At 37.7% G+C, this 23,270-nt stretch overlaps 1 protein-coding gene across 1 annotated transcript in view; it reads right to left on the bottom strand.

The window, feature by feature from the left end:
- The window catches only part of LRP1B (LDL receptor related protein 1B), a 556,160-nt gene that overhangs the window by 228,669 nt on the left and 304,221 nt on the right, over positions 1-23,270 (bottom strand). The window contains exons 17-22 of the mRNA XM_062005148.1: positions 22,268-22,408; positions 17,837-17,962; positions 15,861-15,977; positions 9,792-9,872; positions 8,393-8,557; positions 6,443-6,625 (exon numbers count right to left, since the gene is read on the bottom strand). Of these exons, the coding sequence (XP_061861132.1) occupies positions 6,443-6,625; positions 8,393-8,557; positions 9,792-9,872; positions 15,861-15,977; positions 17,837-17,962; positions 22,268-22,408 (813 nt within the window). The remainder of the gene's footprint in view (positions 1-6,442; positions 6,626-8,392; positions 8,558-9,791; positions 9,873-15,860; positions 15,978-17,836; positions 17,963-22,267; positions 22,409-23,270) is intronic.

The following is a 23,270-nucleotide window of genomic DNA, read 5'->3' as shown; positions in this document are numbered from 1 at the left end:
AAACCTTCAGTAACAATACACATTTTTTTTTTATTATGCTCTTCTACTAATATACTACTTTCCTCAGATGTACAGAAAGAAATCCATTTGTCTTTAGACTCTGAAGCACCACCCACATCAATGTTGACAGTCTAACCCTCCAAACAACATAAATCCTAATTATTTCTATGCTGAACACAACTGCATGCAGGCAGGTCACATCCTCATAACCTGTTAAATATTCCACATTATACTATTTTGTCTGAATTTTGGTTTTCTTACTTTCTGTTCCTTTCTCTTTTACTTCAACAGCCTTCCATAGGAGCAATGTTTCTGATGACTTTCTATTACCACAGGTTTGAGAAACAATCTCTCTAGGACTTACATTTACAGATTATATATTCACAGATTGTGTTTGATTAGTGATCAGCTTTCAGATAAAGTAACTAGAGCAGATGAAATTTCTTACAAGATTTCAGTTTTATGAAATGAGGGTTCAAATCTTTTCCTTCACTCCCCCAAACAAGAGAAAAATCCACTTTTATGATGCCCATCAACATTTAAAGATGCAAGACAATCGCTTGACTGAGAAACGGGTTTTGATCTTTAAAAAACATACAACTATTAAATTAGAATGACCCAGGCTAAGGATTTTAATAGGTAAAAAACCCCTGAGACTGTGAATGCTATCACTTAGACATGCACATGTGTGTGGTCCTGTCTTAAACTATTTTTCAGCTCTCAAGCCTAAACTTGTTACTTGCAGGCTACTACAAGTAGGGGCTAGGAGTAAATTCTGATGATACTAGGACTTAACAGAAGTGGCATGTACTTCATTCTCCAATTAGCAAACAAACAACAGGTAGAACCATGGGTTAAGAATGTGATCTTGCACTGGGTTTCTGCCTATAAACTATTTAGGTTGAGAAGAGTCAGGCTGGAACAGGAAAGAAGACTCTGGAAATGTTTGGATCCACTGATATCAACATTGCTGTGTGGCCAGAGACTTGAGTGGTGGTGTTGGAGACTGGTAACTACAGACTGCCAAACCTTACCAGTTCAGCGGCATCTTCCCTATAGGAAACTGAGACTGATTAGGACTTTGTGAGGAAAGGCATTGAGCGAGTGTGTGAAATCAGCAAGTAGGATAACAATCTAACATTACTGCTTCTTTAATACAATCTCACTGTCAAATAAGCTACAGGCTGTCCTTTACTCTTTGAGTACAACACAGTTCAGTATCAAACCACCTAAAAAGATTCTGTACTACTGTCCATACTGTGTAGCAATTTTTTCTACTGTCTGGCATAACACAGTAGTAGATTTCAATTTCCTTTACATGAAATAATGCATTAAGATTGGCATAATGCCTTTCATTTGCTATTTTAGACTAGTTTTAATGGAAAGGATGCTGACATCCTCACAGCATGAAAATGGGCTGAAATACAGTGAAACAAGTACAACGAAGAAAGACGTTTCTGCAGCACTCAAGGACAAGTGAGACTATTTTCACTTCTGGTGAAGAAAAGTAAGATGTGAAACTTCAGGATCATATTACAGAGAGCATGGTTTCAAACAACAGAACATCAATTTAACATGTAAAATCTAGAAAGCTTGAACAGGGAGAAATGTCAAGTAGAATTAAAAACTTTCACCATTTTAAATACTTGTCAGTCTCAAATATACTACCCTGAAAAGAAAAAACTGCACATAAATAAGGAACAAAGCTTTTTGCATGATGTCTATGCAGCTGCTGTTCTATTCAGCCACAAGTGTTTCAAAACAGTGTCCCTATCCTTGTTTTGAAATGAGCACTCATTTTATATATTGTTGTAACACAGCAGTAAAATGAAAGCTAATGCAAATTATCAATGTCAAGCAAACTAACCAGATCCCAAACTACACTGATGTTGCTTCTAGTAGAGTTCCTAATCTGTTTTTTAATCTTTTAAACACACAAATGTTTAGTGAGCAAATCACTCTTCCTGCCTTTCTCTTACCTTAATGAAGATATGTTTTATACTAAAAGATCCATCTTCCACTGTGCTAGCTATGACATGTCCTGCACTGGGACATACTTTGAAAGAATTAATCTTGACTTAATGAAATAATACCACTATCTTGAAATGATTATTTAAAAGTCACTGAAATATTTTTGCTTTATTGCCTCTTATTAAAACTCACATTTTCAGTTTCCAGGAAGCTTTTTAGTAAAATTCCATCATTAATTAATTGCCTCAATGCATATATCTGTTCTTCTCCATAGCTCTTTAGTGTAACCAAGAAGGAATACGTGTAAAGCAGCGAGCCAGAAGTTTTTAAGCAACACGAATGTAGGAAAGCCTGATCCAAATGCTTCTCCAATAAGTACAACAGAATTCAGCTTTTATATATTGTTCAGTCTTTGTTGGGATACTGAGCCCAATAAATTGACTGATTATATATTCAACAGTAGGAACACCATCTTGGTGGAGTGTTAAGTGCAGTTAAGTCTTACTGTCTAAAGCTGTAAATGCTAAGCTATAAAATGGACTCAAGTCTCATTCTCATAAAAATGAAAGAATGTTCTCATCTGACACATTTTAAAAAATGTTTTGATGATCAATGATCTTGCTGGTTCTGTAGAATACATTTGACACAGACTGAACAGCATTTGTTTCAAGAGCATGGTCATTCCTGGTATTGAATATATCTTATTGGAAAACAGATGTTTTTAAATGCCTCCTGGATGAAACAGAAGAAAAAAATTCAGAGCCTGAAGAAGACAGCCGTTACCAGAGATAACAGTGAGTTGAGGATAAAAAACAATATTGGAACAACATTTATCATTTTCTAGATTGCTTGCTGTGGTGGTTTCTTTTTATTTGCATTTTTAATGCCAACTGAATCCACTTCTCTGGTAAGAAATGTCATCATTCTGAACCACCATTATGCTCAAAAAAGGTTATTAAAGTAGTTGTACAAGATGTGCAGCTCTAAAGATCTAAAAGTGAGAGAGGAGACAGCAGGCAGGGAACAAGTGGAAGCAACACCAGTGAACCCACCTTATGACCTATACTCTTTCAAACCTCCTTGGAAGTCCTCCATGCGTCCCATTCTTAGGTATTTTACTAGATCTCCTCTTTCAAAACCCCTCTCACACCCCATCTCTCCACAATAACCCTTCCCTCCTCATCATCTCCCACAGAATTGGCAGCCCTGCCCATTTACTCATCATCTTCCTTCTCAAAACCCAGCCTTCCTCACTATCACCTTCCCTTCTTCTCTACTTGTCATATACTTGCATCTTGACTTTAACACTCCCCATCCAGACAGAACTGTTGCTGTTGATCTCCTCTTCCTGTATCACTGTGATAGTATCCCTTGACTTTCCATTCCAAAAAAAATCCTACTTCCCTGAAGAAGTATCAAGTACTAGCCCACAAGGTAGCATTTAAAATCTCCAGTCCAACCCCCATGCCAGAGCAGGACCATCTAGAGTAGGTTACACAGGAACTTGTCCAGATGGGTTTTGAATGTCTCCAGAGGAGCCTCAATTACCCATCTGTGCAGTCCAGGGTAATTAGATGATGAGACTACAGAGATTCTGCTCTTGGTTCAATACTACTATCTACAAAGTAGAGAGATAGGAAAAAGAGATAGATTGATGTAGTACATAAAACTGAGCTGAAGTACACACTTGTTTATAATTTTTGGAGGACAGAATCAGAATTTAAAATAAGAAGTTGTATCTTGGTCTAATCTAATTTAGCCTAGTCTCATTTAAAAGCAGAAAATAACTGCCTAGATTCAGACCAGCAGTAGTCAATCTCAATCAGGTAGTTAGTGCATCACATATTCTACTGCTGCACAAACTAGTATCTTTTTTTCCCATCACACAAATTACCACAAACAATTGTGTGCTGCTCCTGAAAAAGTTAACAGATTTCAGAATGATGTCCCTAACTCAAGTGACCCTGCAGAATTTTAGCTGACTTGGGATACCCCAGCTCAAGAACTGCACAGGTCAGACAGTTCCAGTGAAAAAAAAAAAGCTCAAGGTTTAAAAAAATATACAACAAAAATAGAAGATATGTGAGGTAAAAGTCTTTGTTAATTATGTAAAAAACATAGTTAAAGAGGCAGATGACAGAAGTCTCTCAATACTCTGTTTTATACTGATGAAAAGATGAAGACAAATCAATTCAGCCTCAAGCAAAGATTCGGATGACTTGTTAGGAAAAGAATGTTTAACTATGAGGCAAATTAATAAAAGGCAATCTATAGAAGTTAAGAATATCCAACAGAGGGTATTCTAAGTGCTTATCAGAAACGAGGCTGGATGTGGTGGGTTCTTGAGACCACCATTACTCTAAAGCAGAAAAATCTCATTTAGCTGAAGGCTGACAAATCCTGTAATTGTAACATGTCTCTCAATGTCTGTGGTATTGTGGCAGATTAACCAGAGCCAAGAAGACCTACAGAAAGGAAAGCCCCTGCAGCTATTATTTACAGCCATAAAGCAAAAACAGAAGATAAAAAAAGTGAGCAGTAATGTTTCACTACTACTGTTCTCACTAACTGCCACTTCCCTCGGAACTTATTGGGTGTTTCACTTTCCCCTACATGTGCTTTTCCTACCCAGATACATCATATTCTGTTTTAAAATCAGATGCCACATCTAGCAATCTACAAAGGAGAAATCAGCCCATTTCTCCTCTTCTGAACAATCCTCATAAGTGTGGAAGCCAGATAGTATTAATTCTTTAGAATAATCCACAGAGAAAATAACATTTATTCTACAACCTGGAAGGATTATGACAAAGTATTTCTCATAACACCATCATTACTCATTTGTCCCACCATATGGAATTAACTAAAAAGCAGCTGAACTAAAATTTGCTTTCACTGTTTTCTGTTCCAATGCATTACCATCATGCCCCATCCTGAACAGCAGTTTTGCTCCTTCCAGGACTGATGGAAGGGAAATAGTGAAACAAACAAAAATTGTGGATGAATCTGTCACAAGTGATTCTCAAAAGTGATGTTCTCACACAACCAATAAACATGACTGCATTTTCCTCTGAAGCAAAGTCATATACCCTTGAATTTAGCAAATGTTTGATGAATTTTGTTTTTTGCTGTATTTATATGTGGCAGCCAGAGAAGTCACTTTTCATCCCTTGTCCTGCAAACAATTGCTCTCCTTGAGTAAGACTGTAAACACAGGTAGGTATATAATGAGGCAGTGTAGTTTGAGACCATGTCCCCATTTTAAGTACCAGGAAAAGACAGTGTTAGGAAGAAGTGTATTTCCTGTGTCAGAGTTTCTATCAGGAAAGGGGAAACTCCTTCTACTTCAGGATATAGAACATGCTATTAAAAGTGAATAATCCCTTTTTAACTTATTGAGGCTGTTAACTTATGGAGGCTGTTACATTTAACAGCTACTTGTTCTACACATCTTTATGGTAACTGTAAGAACAAAAAGAAATGCTTTGTTTAGATGAAATTCAACATGCCGTATTTACTCTATGAAGACACGATTTCTATAACTTTAAAACCAAGTGGTAGCAAACATCCTTTTGAAGACATCCTAATGTTGTTCATGTACTAAAAATGAACTTGGTCCACACTGGAGATATGAATAAAGTATCTTACTGTATCTGTACATGTTCACAAATACTTTTGGACAGAGCTCACAAAACTAGACTGCAACATTGATCATGCTTAGCTATTACACAAGTAGAAGAATGGGTTTTCTTTTCCTATAATAACTATAGTTGCTGAATGGCAACAGTATTACTATCTATTACATCCCCAATTAAAAATTGCTTTGAAAATTATTTTGCCCCTTCTATTTCATTAAGCTTTGAAAGAAATTGTGAAAAGATTAATCCAATGCTGACATATATTAATTTCTTCCTTAACTGGACTGTCCTTTACAGAAATGTTCCATCTAAGTAGCATTTTGCAAGATATCCTCACGTAAAACTTAGCAAATTTTAATCCAAGAATGTGAAGAGAATGTGACAATACACTTCATTATTCTCAAAGAATGTATTTTTCTTCTAATATTGAGGTTAGAATTTCCAATGCTATAGTTTTAATTATTTGAAATCTTCCAACTAATTACTTTATATCACTTCAAGTCAAATTACTTGTAAGGGCCAAAGACAGAAAATAGAAGAAAACACCTGGACTTTGAAGTACTACTACATACAAGATTTAAGTATTGGGTCTGGTATCATACAGAACAGTTTCAGCTTTAAGTAATCTCAAAGCCCATCCATTTTGTACTGTAAATCAGAAAACTGGTCAGGGGAAGCATACAAATATTCTTCTGGTATGAGTACAGTAACATCGCCTCAGCAATACTGAAAGCAGTACTCAAATAGTAGATACATGATCAAATCACACAGACAGAGACACACACACACAGTGAGTAAATGAGAGGGAAAAAAAAGTATCTATAAGCATATACCTGTACTCTTACAGGAGAACTTTGTTTTTTCATCACATAGGCGGATAGTTCCATTACAGCCTTTTTCATCGCTACCATCTTCACAGTCCTTTTCTCCATCGCAGCGCCACAACTCGGGAACGCAGCTCCCATCAGGACTGCACTGAAATTCCTTCCCATTGCATCTTCCAGGAGAGGGAGTTTCTTGTAAAAACATGAATTACATTGAAGAATTTTCTCATGTGAATTTTTTTTCCATGACAAGTCCACAGTAAATTAGAATCTCCCTTCCTAACCAAAGCCAAAATTAGAGCCTCCGAGTATAAAGCTAGAAACTCACTATTCCTTCTGTCCTGGTTTTGACTGGGATAGAGTAAGTTTTCTTCCTAGTAGTTATTACTGTACTTTCTTTTAGATTTAGTGTGAGAATAACTAGCTTTTCCATACCATAGGACATAATGCCCACTATGAGGGGCTGGGGTATGTTGGCAGGGACGGCTAGATCACTGCTTTGGCACTGGTCAGTGGGGAGTGAGTAATTGCATTGGGCATCACTTGTCTTGGATTTTATTCCTCTGTTTTTGTTATATTCCTTTGCATGGCAAGTAATTATTATTGCTTTTATATTTTAGTTTAGCTCCATTGTTACACCTTTCAACTCAACACACAAGTTTTACTGTTTCTTCCCCAATTCTCCTCCCCATCCCAGTGTGAAGGGGAGTAGTGAGTAAGCAGCTGCGTGGTGCTCAGATGCTGGCTGAGGTTAAACCACAACACTTTTCTAACTCATCACTCCTACACAAGCTTTAGACAAGCTCTTTCTTATCCTGATCACTACATTCCCTGCTCCACCATAGGTAAATAAAGGTGGGTTGTTTTGCACAGCTGCCAGACATGAATGAATTTGAGATGTAAGGAGGACAAGGCTAATGTTCTCCTTTGCAAGTCCTGCCTTTCACCCTCAGTTTTCAATGCTTCAGAGCACAATAACTATGTGATTTTAATTATTCATCACATACTTAATTCTGTAAGTATTTTCTAGATGATGGTCTTCTCAATTTTATCCCTGCACACCTTTTCTCAAAGTATTATCACTATATTTGTAGTATTTCACAACTTACTAATGCTAATATAATGTACTTTAAAGTAATAGATACTGACACATTCCTGTTTATACCAAAAAGCATTATTTGAATAAATTTTTATAGCACTAGCTATAAACACACAGCTTAGTTTACTAAAAATTGCCTGTTGTTTACCTAAATAATCTGCATTGCTTCATTCTACTGTCAATAAAGCAAAGAGGAGTGGCTGGAAAGCGTGCATCATACAGCTGAGCAGGACACAGAAGACGTATGAATTAACAATAACTGTGTAAAACAGCTACTTCAGAGCCACTGGTGCCAATCTCAACAGAACATGGCATCAAAGAAAAAGATAGAGTAGGACTCCAAGCTCTGAGATGGGTGTGAAGAGCGGGGAAAGTGAGTAGTTTAGTTCCAGACCAGTTAAGTCTGCAGTTTGTTAAAACATCTTTATGCTTTGGTAACATTAGAGGAAAAATAACCCCAAACCCACAACAAAAACAATAAACCCACTCAAAAACCTTGGATCACAGAAAAATGAGTGTTACTAATAAAAACCCCTCAGAAAATATGAACAGTAACTTAAGGAATGCTGCTTATTGTCTCTTTATATAGGCAGCATTTATTTCTGTAATAGGACAAACACTACATTTAGCATAATTCAGTAAATCAAAGCTATAAAACTTCTTAGGATAATACCCACTCAGTTTCCAAATGCATTTTTCTCCTGTATTATCATATTACCCTTGACATATTTTCCATTCCAACCTCTACAAAAGTTAAAAGCATTTTCTTTTTCCATTGAAAAGACTGGTCCTCTCTATTTACAATACAGTTTTCTCTCTGTTTACAAGTCTTAAAATGTAGGAAGAAAATAAAAGCCAACCTTCCTTGCTGCAGTTTTTGGTTTCATCACTGAAATCTCCACAGTCATTGTCACCATCACACGCCCAGTGACCTGGGATACATCTACCATTAGAACATCTGAATTGATCAGCAGAACATGAGTGAATACAACCAAGTTCATCACTTCTGTCACCACAGTCATCATCTGCAAGTATTAATGATAACAGTTATTTTAAGAGATAAAAAGTTGAATAAAAGATATGAGGTGAAAAAGATATGTCCAAAAAGAGGATGCATTATATAAAGTAGTATGTTTATTGCCCGTGAGCATATGGTAAACTTATTTCTAAAGCAAGTAATACCTTAACTCTAATTTATCAACAGCACTTGGGTCCCTTCTTTTGGACAGTCTAACCCCTTACATTTATTCACAGCTTCTCAATCCCAAGCAAAAGCAAACATAAGAAGGCTATAGATTTTCTTAGTTTCTTTAGTCATGTGTAACTACAGAAGCTTTCAAATATAGTCATTTTACTTTATTCTCAGTGACTCATTAAATTAATTTAGACAGTTAAGCACACACACAAAGAACTTCCTGTAAACCAACAAAACCAACTTCATTAAAACCTGGCATCAGGATTTCTTCTCCATAGTATTACATTTGTTGTTGCCATTTACTTGCAACAGTGAGAGCTGGAGAAAGACAGCAGCACATAAATAAATGACTACAACACTACAGGCAATTCCCATCATTTGATTGTGATTGCTAAGGAACGGAAAAGATAATTACGTTAAGTAAACACTAAAGGGTTTTGCACAGCATTTCAGGAGGCACAATGTGATAATGTGGGGAATCAGTCCATGTACAGCCATGAATTCCTGTCAGCCTCATAAAATTACAGTAATGTCAACTGCTGGGGTGGACAAAGAACCAACTCAATGTTCTTAGGACTGGCATGAAAAAACTGCGACATCACAGGCTCATTTGGATGGCTGTCATTCAAATAAGCACCCTTTCAGACAAAACAAGTACATGGAAAAGTCTTCATAGCCTTCCCTCTTGAAGGGATGTTATTTATTACATTGAACTTCCCACAAACTATGAAGAATTAGGTATTTCGGTCACTGGAGATATTTTGTTTTCTAAAAGTTTTAAGCAGTAGCTTTATTCCTTTTAATATGGACATTTACATCACACTTCATTCTACAGAATAACCTATTTCTAACTATTACCATATCCACTACATCATTCCTTATATGAAGACTCAATATTGCTGCTTTCTAGGTTAGGTCAGTAATTTAAAAGTACTCTATTTATTCTCTGACCACTTACAAGCCAAACTGGCAACATCAGTCTCAGAAGAAAAGAGTGAGTCTCAAAGCAATATTTATGTAGTATCTACCACATTCATTTTGGGTATGGAAGACTTGATACTTGCCTGAATCACAGAGCCATTTGCTGCTAACGCATCTTCCATTTTTGCATATAAATTGAGTTAGTGGCTCACACGTTGGGAATTCTGTGAAAGGGTTCAAAAAGAAATAAAAACTATTTAATATATATCCACTTCAATCATATTTTGCCACCTTCCTATATACATATATTACACAAGTATACTGCATCACATGTGCACCTGTCAGATGCTTGATCTGAAGAGGAGAAAAGGTAAGACTCCAAAAAGAAGCTTTTAACTGTAAATACTTGTACTTATTCTTCCTCAACAAGATGATCAGGGGACTGGAACATCTTTCATATGAGGAAAGGCTGGGGGACCTGAGGCTGCTTAGTCTGGAGAAAAGGAGATTGAGGGGGGATCTTATTAACATTTACAAATATCTAAAGGGTGGGTGTCAGGAGGTTGGCACATCCCTTTTTTCTATAGCAGCTAGCAACAGGACAAGGGGTAATGGGATGAAGCTGGAACACAAGAAGTTCCACTTAAACATAAGAAAAAACTATTTCACTGTGAGGTGAGGGAGCCCTGGCACAGGCTGCCCAGGGACGGTGTGGAGTCTCCTTCCTTAGAGGTCTTCAAGACCCACCTGGACATGTTCCTATGCGACCTGATCTAGGTGACCCTGCTTCTGCAGGGGGGTTGGACTAGATCTCTAAAGGTCCATTCCAACCCCTACCATTCTATGATAGACAACTGAAATGTGTTATTCTGTGTCATATAACATAATCCAAAATTCCCATCAGAACGAGGCAGCCTTTGCCACAAAGAATGCCAATATTTACAACTAATGTAGCTCTATGACTGATACAAACCACATTTTCAATGTTTTTACTTATTTACAGTAGCACTGCCAGTAAAAGGCAGAAAAGGGAAGACTATAAAATGAGAATGTTATTCAGCAAGCAAAAGAAATGTCAAGAAATAAAGTTACTTTACACTAGATAATAAAATCTAAAATTCAAATGGCATTATTTACAGTGAGCATTCCAGTAAAAGTAGTAGAAAATTGAGATGATGTAATTCATAGAGACTCATCTATATTACAGATAGATATTTGTTTTTATGATTAAGATGCTTCTGTATAGGTCAGCCTGAGTGTTTTCAGACATCTTTTTCTTCTCAAACCAATGACATAGCTAGATAAGCGCATTCATACTATTAACATGTTAAACGCTGCTTGTATTAAGTTTGGGAAATAGAAGTTCTGCTTTACAAAACATGACAACTTGTAAGAAACAATCTAAAAGCCTAATATGATTCAAAATGAGTAAGGAGCCTGAATTCTCCACACAGACCATCACGAGAATAAGAGACATCTCAGTAACCAACACCTAACAAACCAAAGATGATAACATGAATCCTTTGCCTGAAACTGCATCTTAAAGACAAGTTTGTCCTTCATTGAAGTATTTCTAGTTGGAAGTTTCTACACAGTACATCTCTAAATGCAACAGAAAGAAATGTCCTAAATGCTGTATAGTTGCACCACCCACACCAAAACCACTAAGGTGAGAATTAATCTCCATGTGTCTTGCTCATTAGATTGCTTTGGCTATATCGAGTTGTTTCAGTGTTGTTACAGTTAAGATGATAAAGCTAAACTTCACAAACATTTTGAGAATTAGGTCATTTCATGTAGTTAGCAATGAAAAGTTCTTCGAAAGTCTTAAAACATGCAACAAGTGTAACATTTAACTGTGAGAAGAATCAAACTCGAGAAGTTCTGACCCGAGTTTGCTGTCTGTTGCTGTCTGTGGTGCTGAAATTGTTTTCAAGTAAATTCAAATGCTTTAAAAAAAAGAGTACTGTTTAATTCCTTATTATTTTTACAGACATTCAGGGGAAGTGAAGCACTAAACCAAACTTGTTGCATCAAACAGTAATATTTAGAGATCACCAAGACCACTGTAAGACTGAAGTGATTATTCTGCTCCAACAAAAAAAGAGTGGGAAGAACAGGTAACAATGATGAAATCACTTTATTAATTACCCCTAGATTTTTTTCCTTTTGTTTGTTAAATAAAAAATAGAGATGTTTTCCTTGGGGGAACATATTATAGTGACAACAGAAAATCTGTTCCAAGAGAAATAATTGACATGTAGCAGAATACCATCACCATTGCACAAGTTATGCTTTGTGTGCTTCAAGCAAAGCTGAAAACAATTTTTTATTTTGCTTCTTAGCTGCTCTCCACAAATTGAATTCCTATATTAAATGTAATTTTCCCTTTTCCCATACATGAATGCCTTTACGACTTTATTTTCATTATGTTCATATCTACCCAAGACCTGTATAAAGAGACAGAAATTAATTAAAATTAATTGTGATTATCCTCACCACTCTCACTCATGGTTCTCAGCCCACTACAGCCTCTCCAAGGATGTTTTGCAGTATCTAGAGGGGTTGGACTAGATCTTTAAAGGCACCTTCCAATCCCTACTATTCCATGATTCTATTATCTCTAGTTTGCTTCTCATAGCCACAGACTCCACTATCATGCACACATCCCTCATATCCGAGAGGATAGGCACAGTACTTATTGTCTCTACAGTCTTCTCTGTACTCCTTTCCTATATCACAGCAAAATGATGCACATCTTGCAGCAGATTCACAGACATCCCTCTGACTGCCCTACAGACAGATAAAGCAAGAAAGTTGCCTCTTGAGCTCACAGTGAAGCCTCTCCACAGGGTAGGCACCAGTCTCACTTTTCTCTGATATCTTCTAAAAACTCCAGTTCTTTGACACTTCTTTCATCCTTCTGTTATTGAGTGCAAATGAACTGACAAAAAGGTGGGCACAAAAATGACCACAAGACTTGTTTCCTTTAGGAATGCAGTAGAAAAATGAGGATTTTTCCAATTCTCTTCAGGAATATAAGCTTCTTAGTAAACTTGGTTGTGCCTTAGGGAAAACTGGATGCCAGTATCATGCTGCATAATCTTATCAGTCCTGCTCACCCCAGCTATATGCCAATATAAGTATCCTCAAGTTCTTGAATCAATGAGTCTAAAAGTAACCCATATCTGAAGACTGGTGCAGGTAAAAAATCACCCATTTATAACAATAACAAAATGCAGACCATGATTTTACTTTTAATATAAAAGCTTGTGAATACAAGAATAATTTTTAACAGTTTCACGGAAGAAAATATATACCTTTAAATAGAATAACTAAATAAATGCCACTATCATGGTCATTAGCCATCAAAGTATAAGGCAGAATGCAAATCAAAGTGTCTGACATGTTTGCACAACCACAGCGCTCCAGGATAAATAAACAGGATTCTACAACAAGAAACTGAGTAAAGTTTGGCCAAACTGAAAAACAGCAAGTGAAATAAAAGACTGTTTAAATGCTCTGAAGAAATCTCTCATATCAGCTGAGAGGACACCAAACAAAACACATGGGAAGAAGTTTCACAGAAGACATTAACATCTTAGAGTCAGAGAACAGAAGGTGCTGCCAGTCAGATAAACTATTACAGTACCAAGTGCCATGCTGTACTATTACAAAGAACGTTACCATTTCAGACATGGCAAAATACAAGTCCACTGGGATCACCTATCTCTGCACACAAGTGAACTTACTTGATTTAGAGCATGGCAATCAGAAGTTTACCTTAACAATATTCTCATTTTAATTCATGTATTGATTTTGTTGTGATTTAGGTTTTACCAGATGCGGCATCTGTTTTGAAGTGACTGATCAAGTATCAATTGTTATCAATATAAAAAAAAAGCTGATTTTCCCCCCATCTTACATCACTGTTAGAAAAAGGAAGAAAGTAAAAAGAAATAGAATGTAGGTGAATATTCCAGGAAACAGAACAACAATTTACATGGAAAATCTTGAATGCAGTTATAGAAGGAGATGCTGATAATTACATATGGACTTAAAAAGCAACGATGTAAACTCAGCTAACAAGCTTCTTGCTGTTCATGAATAATTTAAAATTAAACACACTTAAGGGACTATGGATGAATAGATTTTACTGATTGGATCCTACATGTAGGCTCTCTGGTAATTGAGGTCCTGGAGATTTATGTTTATGGAAGAATGGGCATCATGGCATCAGCCTATGACTTCCATTTATGCATTTCCTTTTACCCCTCACTCTCCACTGCAAGTGCTTTGTAGCTACTGAGATTGTTTTCACAAAGAAACTGTTATCAGCCATAAAACTCTAATAACTCTACTGGAAAGGTTTTAGAGCAGTTAGAAGTTTTAGAAAAGAAAAGTAATTTTTATCACCTACACTGCTTTCATAGTTTGGTTTTGATTAAGACAGTATATTTTTGTAACTGTGAATCAAGAATAGCAGCTGTATCTGAGAAAAACATAGGTCTAACTCCTAAGTTTCCTATCACACTTCATTTTTTTTTGTGCAAAATCTGTCACTTCATGTTTAAAGGGTTGATGCTACTAAGACTGTCAGTATTCCTTCTTGAAAACCCTTGAAAAGTCATTTCAGAAACACATCCTATTACATTGTGACACACTGATCCATATTAGTAAGTCAAATAATATCACAAGTATTACCTTGTAAACAGGGAACACCCTGATACAGTACTTTGCAGAGAGCTCATTGACCCTTTTGCTTTCATGACTTACAGCAATTACCTGTGACCTGCCAAACAAATGAAGGCAGTCATGCTGACTTATAAAAACATTAATTGTTTGGAAGCAGCTAATTAGAGACAGTGCACCCCTGCAATTACTCTGTAAAGCAGCAATCAGCAGATTTGCTGATACTCTCTCATGATATAACCAGGTGTGGTGGGTTGACCCTGACTGGATGCCAGGTGCCCACCAAAGCTACTCTATCACTCTCCCTCCTCGGCTGGACAGGGAAGAGAAAATATAGTGGGTCAAGACAAGGGCAGGGAGAGATCATTCACAAATTACTGTCAGAGGTAAAACATTTCACTTGGGGAAATTAGTTTAATTTATCACCAATCACATCAGAGTAGGACAATGAGCATTAAAACAAACTCTTAAAACACCTTTCCCCTCACTCCCCTCTTCTTCCTGGGCTCATTTTCACTTCCAATTTTCTCTCCTCTCCCTCGGCAGCGCAGAGGGTTAGAGAATGAAGTTGCAGTCAGTTCACCACATGTTATTTCTGCCACTCCTCCTCAGGGGGAGGACTCCATTCTATGACTCCTCACACCCCCTTCCCTGCTCCAGCCTGAGATCCCTCCCACAAGAGACAGTCCTCCAATAACTTCTACAATGTTAATTCTTAGCACAGGCTGCAGTTCTTTACAAATTGCTCCAGTGTGAGTCCCTTCCATAGAGTGCAACCCTTCAGGAACAGACTGCTCCAGCATGGGTCTCCCACAGGGTCACAAATTCTGCCAGTAAGCCTCCTTCTCCACTGATCTTGGTGTCAGCATAGTTGTTTCTCCCACATATTTTCACAGTTGCAACTGTGCAGGGGTTTGTTTCCCTTACCCCTCCCCTTCTTTTCCCCGCTCTCCCAGAGGCACTGCCACCATCACTGCTGGGCTCAGCCTTGGTCTGTCTGGGAGCTGGTTGGTGTTGGCTCTGTCAGACATGAAGCAGCTTCTCACAGGAGCTGCCTCTGTTGCTCCCCTCTACCAAAACCTTGCCATGCAAACCCAGTAAGACAGACTACTTCTCTTTTTTTTTCTGCAAAATACAACATCAAAATAATCTTCTGTTAAGAAATAGTCTGATTCTATTGGCATCTGAGATATGCTGAGAGGTCCCATGTGAAGAGGTATGCAGCTGAGATAAACAATCCGTTTTTGAGAGTGACATGACTTGATAAACTTCTGTGCATTAGAAAAGTGCTGACTGATCTGCATATTTGATCCAGTACTTAAACATTATTAGCAAATAGAGCCTTTAACTTGGGTTTACTTATTAATCAAATAAATCATGAGATAATATTATCAGTTCCTATAAAACCAAAAAGGCCCTTCATACTTTTTCTATCAGTCCATGTGATAAGAGATCCTCATGTATTTAACTTTTTATGGAACACTTTTACTTTCCTACCACCCCCAAAAAAGTTGACTTACCACAGGATGTCATTTCATCAGTTTCATCTCCACAGTCATCCTCCCTGTCACACAGCCATGACGTTGGAATACAGCGCCCATTCCCACAGGAAAACTGGTCAACCTTACACGTTCTTGCTGTCAAGACAAAACACTCCAAGGAAATGGACTAAATCTGTTAGGTCTATTGGTGCATGTCTGTATGTAGAAGTTGCAAGTCTGGAGGGCATCTGTTGGCCTGCTACACGTTTTACCTGATCTGACTAAACATCATCCACCTCCTTTGATTTCAGAATACTGAGGTCACCTGCAGGACTGTATTCTACTGCTATTATGTAGGATTCTTAGATGTTTCTTCAACACAGGAGAACATGAAGTCTTAGATGCAATTATGCAAAATGAGGTGGTAGAATAGTATTAATGTTTCACATGATAACATTAGTGCTGCCGTTGAAGTAAAGAAAAATCACGGCATAGAAACATCTAACTGACTGGAATACTAAAAAACCACATGTCATAACATAAACAGTGATCTAGCGACATTCAGGTTTACACAGAAAAATGGTAATATGGCACATGTGTGATGTGCCTGGCCTCAATGATCTTACAGGCTTTGCCTTTGCAAACAGGCAACTGTACTGATTCATTACAGGAAACTAGATGTGTATGTCTTGGGAAGAAATTAAGGTCAATAAAAGAAATTGTGCTGTGTAATTACATGAATTCCTTTGAAAGCTGATGTACAGTAACACTTCCATAAAAAGCTGACAGATAAAACTGACATTACTTATAATATTGCTTATACAAAATACAAATGCATTGCTATCACTGCCAGTGACAAAGGTTTTCATTCCAAATGTAAGCTTTTAGAGTTCATCTGCGTGTGATTCCACACTTGGAAAAAAAGCCACTGATCCATCAGAAACCCCAATAATAACAACTGAAGAAATATTCTTTGGATTCTCAATTAGCATTTTCCTCTCCCTTCATAGCAATAGCCCAAAATACAAAAGGAGAAAATAAATTTAAAATATTTCAAAGAAGAAGGGTTTTTTAAACACGAATACTGCTTGCTGCTGCAGGAACAAAAGGGAAAACAAGAATGCAAAATTCAACCCACAGCCATCAGGGTGAGGGATGAAAAACACGGTCTTCAGATCAGATTCCTACCCTACAAGCAAACAGTTGAATATCAAAGGATATCAAGGCTTATTGCAATCTGTAGCAACACAGAGGTGATATGGACGCTACAGGTCTGTGTTTATGCTGGAGTGCTTTTAGCCAAATTACACAAGTAACAACCAGAACCAGCTACTCCACATATGAAAATTTAAATCATAGAAAGTGAGTTTAGGGAATATTTTAAACACACTGTGTGTACTGTCTATCACTGCATTTCAGTTCAAAGTAGTCTTCAGCTTACTGATGCCTGGTATTTTGTACATCAGATACTTAATGATTGTTTATTGTACCCTACTGACAAGCACTAAGCATCACTTCCATATAAGCAAAGGTCAGATTTGTAACTCCAGGATTTACTGAGGTGGAATCAGTAAACATGCTTCATCCTGATACTTCCTTAAAAATGCACTATACAGTTAATAACTTACAAATGAAAACAATTTCAAGGTACCAAGAGAAAACTGAATATCTAATTATGCTTTTATCAGCATAAAATAAAATCTACTAGTGACATGGCACTCATCACAGCAGGTTACCAGACAAAATTCTAACTGCCAAAATAAGATGTAGCAGGGACAAATTTGTCCCTAAACCATGCTTTGAAGGTCAACCCATATGAAGCACAGTCAAGCATAAGGCTTCAGTAAAACATAATTTGTATTCCCATCCCAGTGACATCAAAATCTGAATTCATTTGAAATGTCAACAATCAGATTTTTAGTAGCAGCCTGGTTCAGCTCAGTGCAGAGCAGTCTTGAACTGTTTATAGGATGGAAGTTGAAGAACTTGCACGCACAACGAAGTAACACTTTTACCTGCACATGTTTTATTGGATTCATCTTCATTATTGCCACAATCATTAGCTCCATCACAAAGCCACCTCTTGGGAATGCAGCGATTATTTTGGCACTTAAACTGATCATCAGGACAACTGTGATTGACTGGGGAGGAAAAAAAAGAGGGTTTTTTTCCTAAAACACATTAAATGGTATTCCCTGGTGATGCAGTTAGTATGGCTATCCCATATATATAATCACCATGACAAAGATTGTTCAGCAAACCAGTCAATTAAAAAATACTGCAGTACCTCAATCGTAAATTAAACAATACATGGTAAAGATTCTCCTGTCATACTGGCATCAATATGGAGATCTTCTCCTATGGACTGCTAGGTGATAAAAGGTAGCAGCCTTTTACAGTGCTGCTATTTCCTTAAAGAAAAACATCCTCACATTTTATCAATGTGATGAGGTTTGCAAACTGAAGTGCATAAAAAGAAGAAGAGAATACCAAAGGGGAACAGACACAAGTTGCCAAGTGCATACCCAAAACATCATACTACAGTGAGCAGGGATTTGGGCAGGTTGTAAAAAGCTTCTAAACTGATGCCCATTACTATCAATGGCCACATACAGATCTGCTGTTTACTTACCATGAAATTGTAGGTGTCAAAGTGAAATATGCAACAACGTTAAACTGACCAAAAAAAAATCTGGTTTTCAGGAGTGAACAAGGTTTGTGCAAGCTCCTAAGCAGTATGGAAAGGATGGAGACTGAAAGCACAGAAATTATGTGCCTACTAAGTTGCTCTTGCAGCTCTAACAAATATATATGTTGTTCTTTTATGCTAACAACAAAAGACCTACTATTAGCACATCTTGCTAAACTCGATGTACTCAAAAGCGGTAAGCTAAACACAGGTCCAAATGCTGGGTTAAAAGCAATCTCAAGCTATTTTCCCCCTACTCAGCCACCCAGTGTCTTTTTTTAAAGTTTAACATGTATCTGGAAACAAATGGTATTTAAAATGAAAGGATATCTTGCAGGCTTATCCTTGACATTTCAGTAGCTTTTATCTTTGACCTTTCTACCTATTCTTCCTATTGAAAACAACACAGAGCAAGTGCGATTTCAACAGCATCCGAGCTCTTCACAAGTGCTTTGTGTGGAGGGTGCAAGATCACTCTAAGTAAAAATTAATTAATAAGCTGAGCAGAAAGGTATTCCAAGTCTCACAATACTTATGAAGTAACCTAGTTTGCAGTATGACTGGAGATGTTACTGTCACCATCCATGTAAAAAAAATAAGGAATGGAAGACTTTTTAAGCACATTTGACTTTGATAAGAGACACAGAAACTGTTTTAAATGACAGTTAAGCTTTTTCTCATACGTATTTACTAACATTTGTGTGCATTCTGTTCATAGTTGCTAACTAAAAAAGAACACTTGAAGTTACAGCAATTGTTGAAAAGAGATTAATGTTATCACACTGGCCACTTGAGCTATACATCACATACAGATTTCAGACTAGACTATGATTTCATTCATATCTGTATAAATCCTCTGAGAATTGCAGGCTTTGAGCTATGAATTGGTCTACATTACACTAATTTAAATGAGAATCAAGCCAACTCTGCCAAAAGATTTTCTTTCTCAACATCTTTCTTAGCTGAGCTCCTTATTTAAGAGTAAGAAGCCCTGGTATTAAAATGTTAGTAAGCACTACAATCCAGAACTGGACACGTTTTGAAAAGGATTAGGACTGAAATCAGTAATGACTACTACATGGAGCTACTGAAATACATAAACTGGCTATGTTTATGGGACTGGAACATCTTTCATATGAGGAAAGGCTGCGGGAACTGGGGCTTTTTAGTCTGGAGAAGAGGAGACTGAGGGGAGATCTTATTAACATTTATAAATATCTAAATGGTGGATGTCAGGAGCTTGGGACATCCCTTTTTTCTATAGTAGCTAGCAACAGGACAAGGCGTAATGGGATGAAGCTAGAACATGAAAAGTTCCACTTAAATATAAGAAAAAACTATGTCACTGTGAGGTGAGGGAGCCCTGGTACAGGCTGCCCAGAGGGGTTGTGGAGTCTCCTTCCTTGGAGGTCTTCAAGACCCACCTGGACATGTTCCTATGCAACTTGATCTAGGTGAACCTGCTTCTGCAGGGGGGTTGGACTAGATGATCTCTAAAGGTCCCTTCCAACCCCTACCATTCTACGATTCTGTGTTAATTCTGTTCCCATGCTCAGTATCTAATGGCAACATCAGTCCAGCATGAAGCAGACCAGGTTAATCCAAGATGTATAAACAAGACTAACAACCATGACAAACACATCCTCTCAGCCTAACCAGCTACACAAAAGCCTGAGCAGAAGCACATACATCCAGGTATGAATATCCAACTCCTAGGGATAACTTGGCAATGTTCAGAAAAGAGCAATGAAATCTAAAAAAAAAAAAACAAAAAAAAAAAAACCAAAAAACCCCCACACAAGCTACTGGAAAGGAAAAAAAAAAAACAGATTAGAGTTGTTTTGTCTCAGTAATAAGAGTGGGAGACTACACTAGGTTTTCAGACACACAGCACAGCGCTGCACAGTAGAAGAGTATCAGTTCTTCATGTCTACCACTGATAGAGCAAAAATAACCTATTCTCATTTCAGTAAAAGAGGTCTGGTTTAGAGAAATGGTCTAATGATAGAAGCAGGAAGCACTGCAAGTAACTGAGTAAGGAATAGCATTTTCACTGCTGCAACTCTAATTTTACAGCAGTCTGTCTAAGCACCTTCCAGGAATGACACAGGCATCTAATTCATATGTTTTCTATTATTTTTCATGTCAACAGAGGAATTCCTCTACAGCAAAGAAATACATCTCTAGTAAAACTGTATTTTTCAAATCAAAGTATACCTAATATAGAACTGGTGGGTTTTTGTTGTTGTTGCTTTTGTTTCTTTGTGAGGTTTTTGTGTTGTTTTATTTCTTTTAAGAAATACACTACAGAAATGTTTATAGTCAGGAGGGATCTGTTGAGATCACCTTGTCTCATTTCCTGCAGCTTTCCCAAGACTATGTCCATGTAAGTTTCCACTACCTCCATAGATAATAACGCCACAACTTCTCTGGCAATCTACTCCAGTGTTTGACTACACTTGTCTTCACATAAAACTTCATGATTTTTCATTTTGTGTCCATTTCCTCTTGTCCTGTCAGTGGGACAAGCTAGTAGCAGTCCTTGTTCTTCATTCCCTCCCATCAAGCAAGTCCCTTCCTGGACTTGCTCCACTGAGTCCCTATCTTTCTCACACTGGGGAGCTAAGAACCAGACACAGTCCCCCAGATGTGACCTCATCAGGGCTGAGGAGATTGGAAGGATCACTTCTCTTAGCCTGATGGTTGCTCTTCCTAAAGCAGCCCAGGATGCTCCTGGCCTTCTTTGCCATGAGATGCATTGCTGGCCAATGATCAGCTTACTGTCCAACAGGACATCAAGGTCCTAGTCTGCAAAGCTGCTTTCTAGCTGGATGGCTCCCAGCATGTACTGATGCCTGGAGTTACTTCTCCCAGATGCACTTCTCCTTGTTGAATTTCACTATAATCTTCTCCATTCAAGTCTTCAGCCTGAATAGCAGCACACTTATCTGATGCATGAGCCACTCATCCCATTTTATCAGTTTTCACTCTGTCATTAATTAAGAGATTAGTGTCCCCAGCCTTAACCCCTGGCACACATCACTAGTGACTTAGCTCCAACTGGACATTGTGGTCACAATGGTCAAAAGCCCCAAGGCCTGACAATCAGTTTCCAATCCAACTCATTGCCCACATACCTAATCCATCCTTTGTCAGCTTGTTTACAAGGATGTTATGGTAGACAGCATCAAAAAACCTCACTAAAGCTGAGGTAAACAAAACACACTACACTTCCTTCATCCACCAAGCTAATATCACTGTAGGAAGTTGTGAGGTTGGCTAAGCACAACTTCCTCTTCATAAACCTGTGCTGAATACTCCTAATCACTTTCTTGTCCTTCATGTCTTTGGAAATGGTTTCTAAGACTAGTTGCTCCATCACTTTCCTTGAGGTTGAGTGAAGGCTGCCCTTGCTTTGTTGAAGGCTACACTACAGATATTCTAAGGCTCCTTCCAACCTAAACTATCCTGTGACCCCATTAAAAAGTGCAGTAGTGGGAAATAAAGAAAAAAATATCAACATCTCAACCAAAAATGATGTCAATAACTAAAACATGACTGTTCTTGCACCATGCTATGAAATGAGTACACCAGTGTCATTTGAAAGGACTACGATCATAGGCAAGAAAAGAGGATGATGAAAGATTTTCATGAATGACTTAAAGATTGTTGCTTTTGTTCCAATTCCCTCAGACTTTGTTTCCAGGTTTTAAGATAATGTCTGCCTTGTGGGATAAAAATGTAAAAGCATACATACAGCAAATTTCAGCATGCTCATCACTGCCATCCAGACAGTCATCATCCCCATCGCAGCGCCAGCGATCCTGGATACAGCGCTTGTTGTTACACTGAAACTGCTCAGCTTTGCACAACTGCGGTACCGCTTCTCCGTGTTTAACTAGGGAAAACATCCAAGAAGCATATCTGGTTTATCCCCTTGATACATAAAGAATGCACTACTACCTCGACATAAATAGATAAAAGTCCTTGCTACCATTCTTTGGAACATTTTTTAGTAAGCTTGGTGTATTTGAGGTAATGCCACCTGAAGCCCATAGCAGCACATATACCTCTGTATGGCTGAGGCAATATATTTTTAGTAAATGCGAGAATGCAGAACAGAATAACACTCACTGTTTCTTAAATTGGTGCTTAGATAAGTGTGAAAACAGAAGTTTAAAATATTGCAAATGCATAGTCAACAGTGAAAAAGATTCTTACAGACACAGACCACATTCTGGTGCATGTTTGAAGGGCTAGAAAATTATTACCAGTTGATTCTTGTATCCAAGCAACAACTCAAACACCTGCATTATGCACTGATATAGACTTGGCAATGAAGAAAAGGTACAAATCTGCTGAGACAGAATTAAGCAGCAAGCTACAAGCTCATTGATATATAGACAGACATTTTTCAACATAAGGTTCAGAATTCTTAACATGCAAGTACCACACATCACTCCCTGACCCTCTGAGGAAAACCAAAGTCCTTGGAAAGAGCTGGGCAATGAGGCATGTTGGGGAAGAAACAGGATCTTCATTCAGATCTGAAAGTGTCTAACCTCTCTTCCTAATGCTTACATTCCATCTTACCAGTGAGGTGTCCACCTTCCAGTATCTCCTTGCTAAAAAGAATAGTTTTCTTTAGCAACAGTGATGGCTCTGCCAGCCATGCATTGGGGTCAAATTCAAGGTGACTAGGAGCTCAATAATGTTCAGCACATTATGAAATAATCCTTGAGATAATCCTTGTGCTTTAC

The sequence above is a fragment of the Colius striatus genome, chromosome 11, assembly GCF_028858725.1.
Source record: "Colius striatus isolate bColStr4 chromosome 11, bColStr4.1.hap1, whole genome shotgun sequence".
In the NCBI taxonomy this organism is placed as follows: Eukaryota; Metazoa; Chordata; class Aves; order Coliiformes; family Coliidae; genus Colius; species Colius striatus.
The sequence above is the reverse complement of the archived record's forward strand: the minus strand, read 5'-3'. Positions and strand labels throughout refer to the sequence as shown.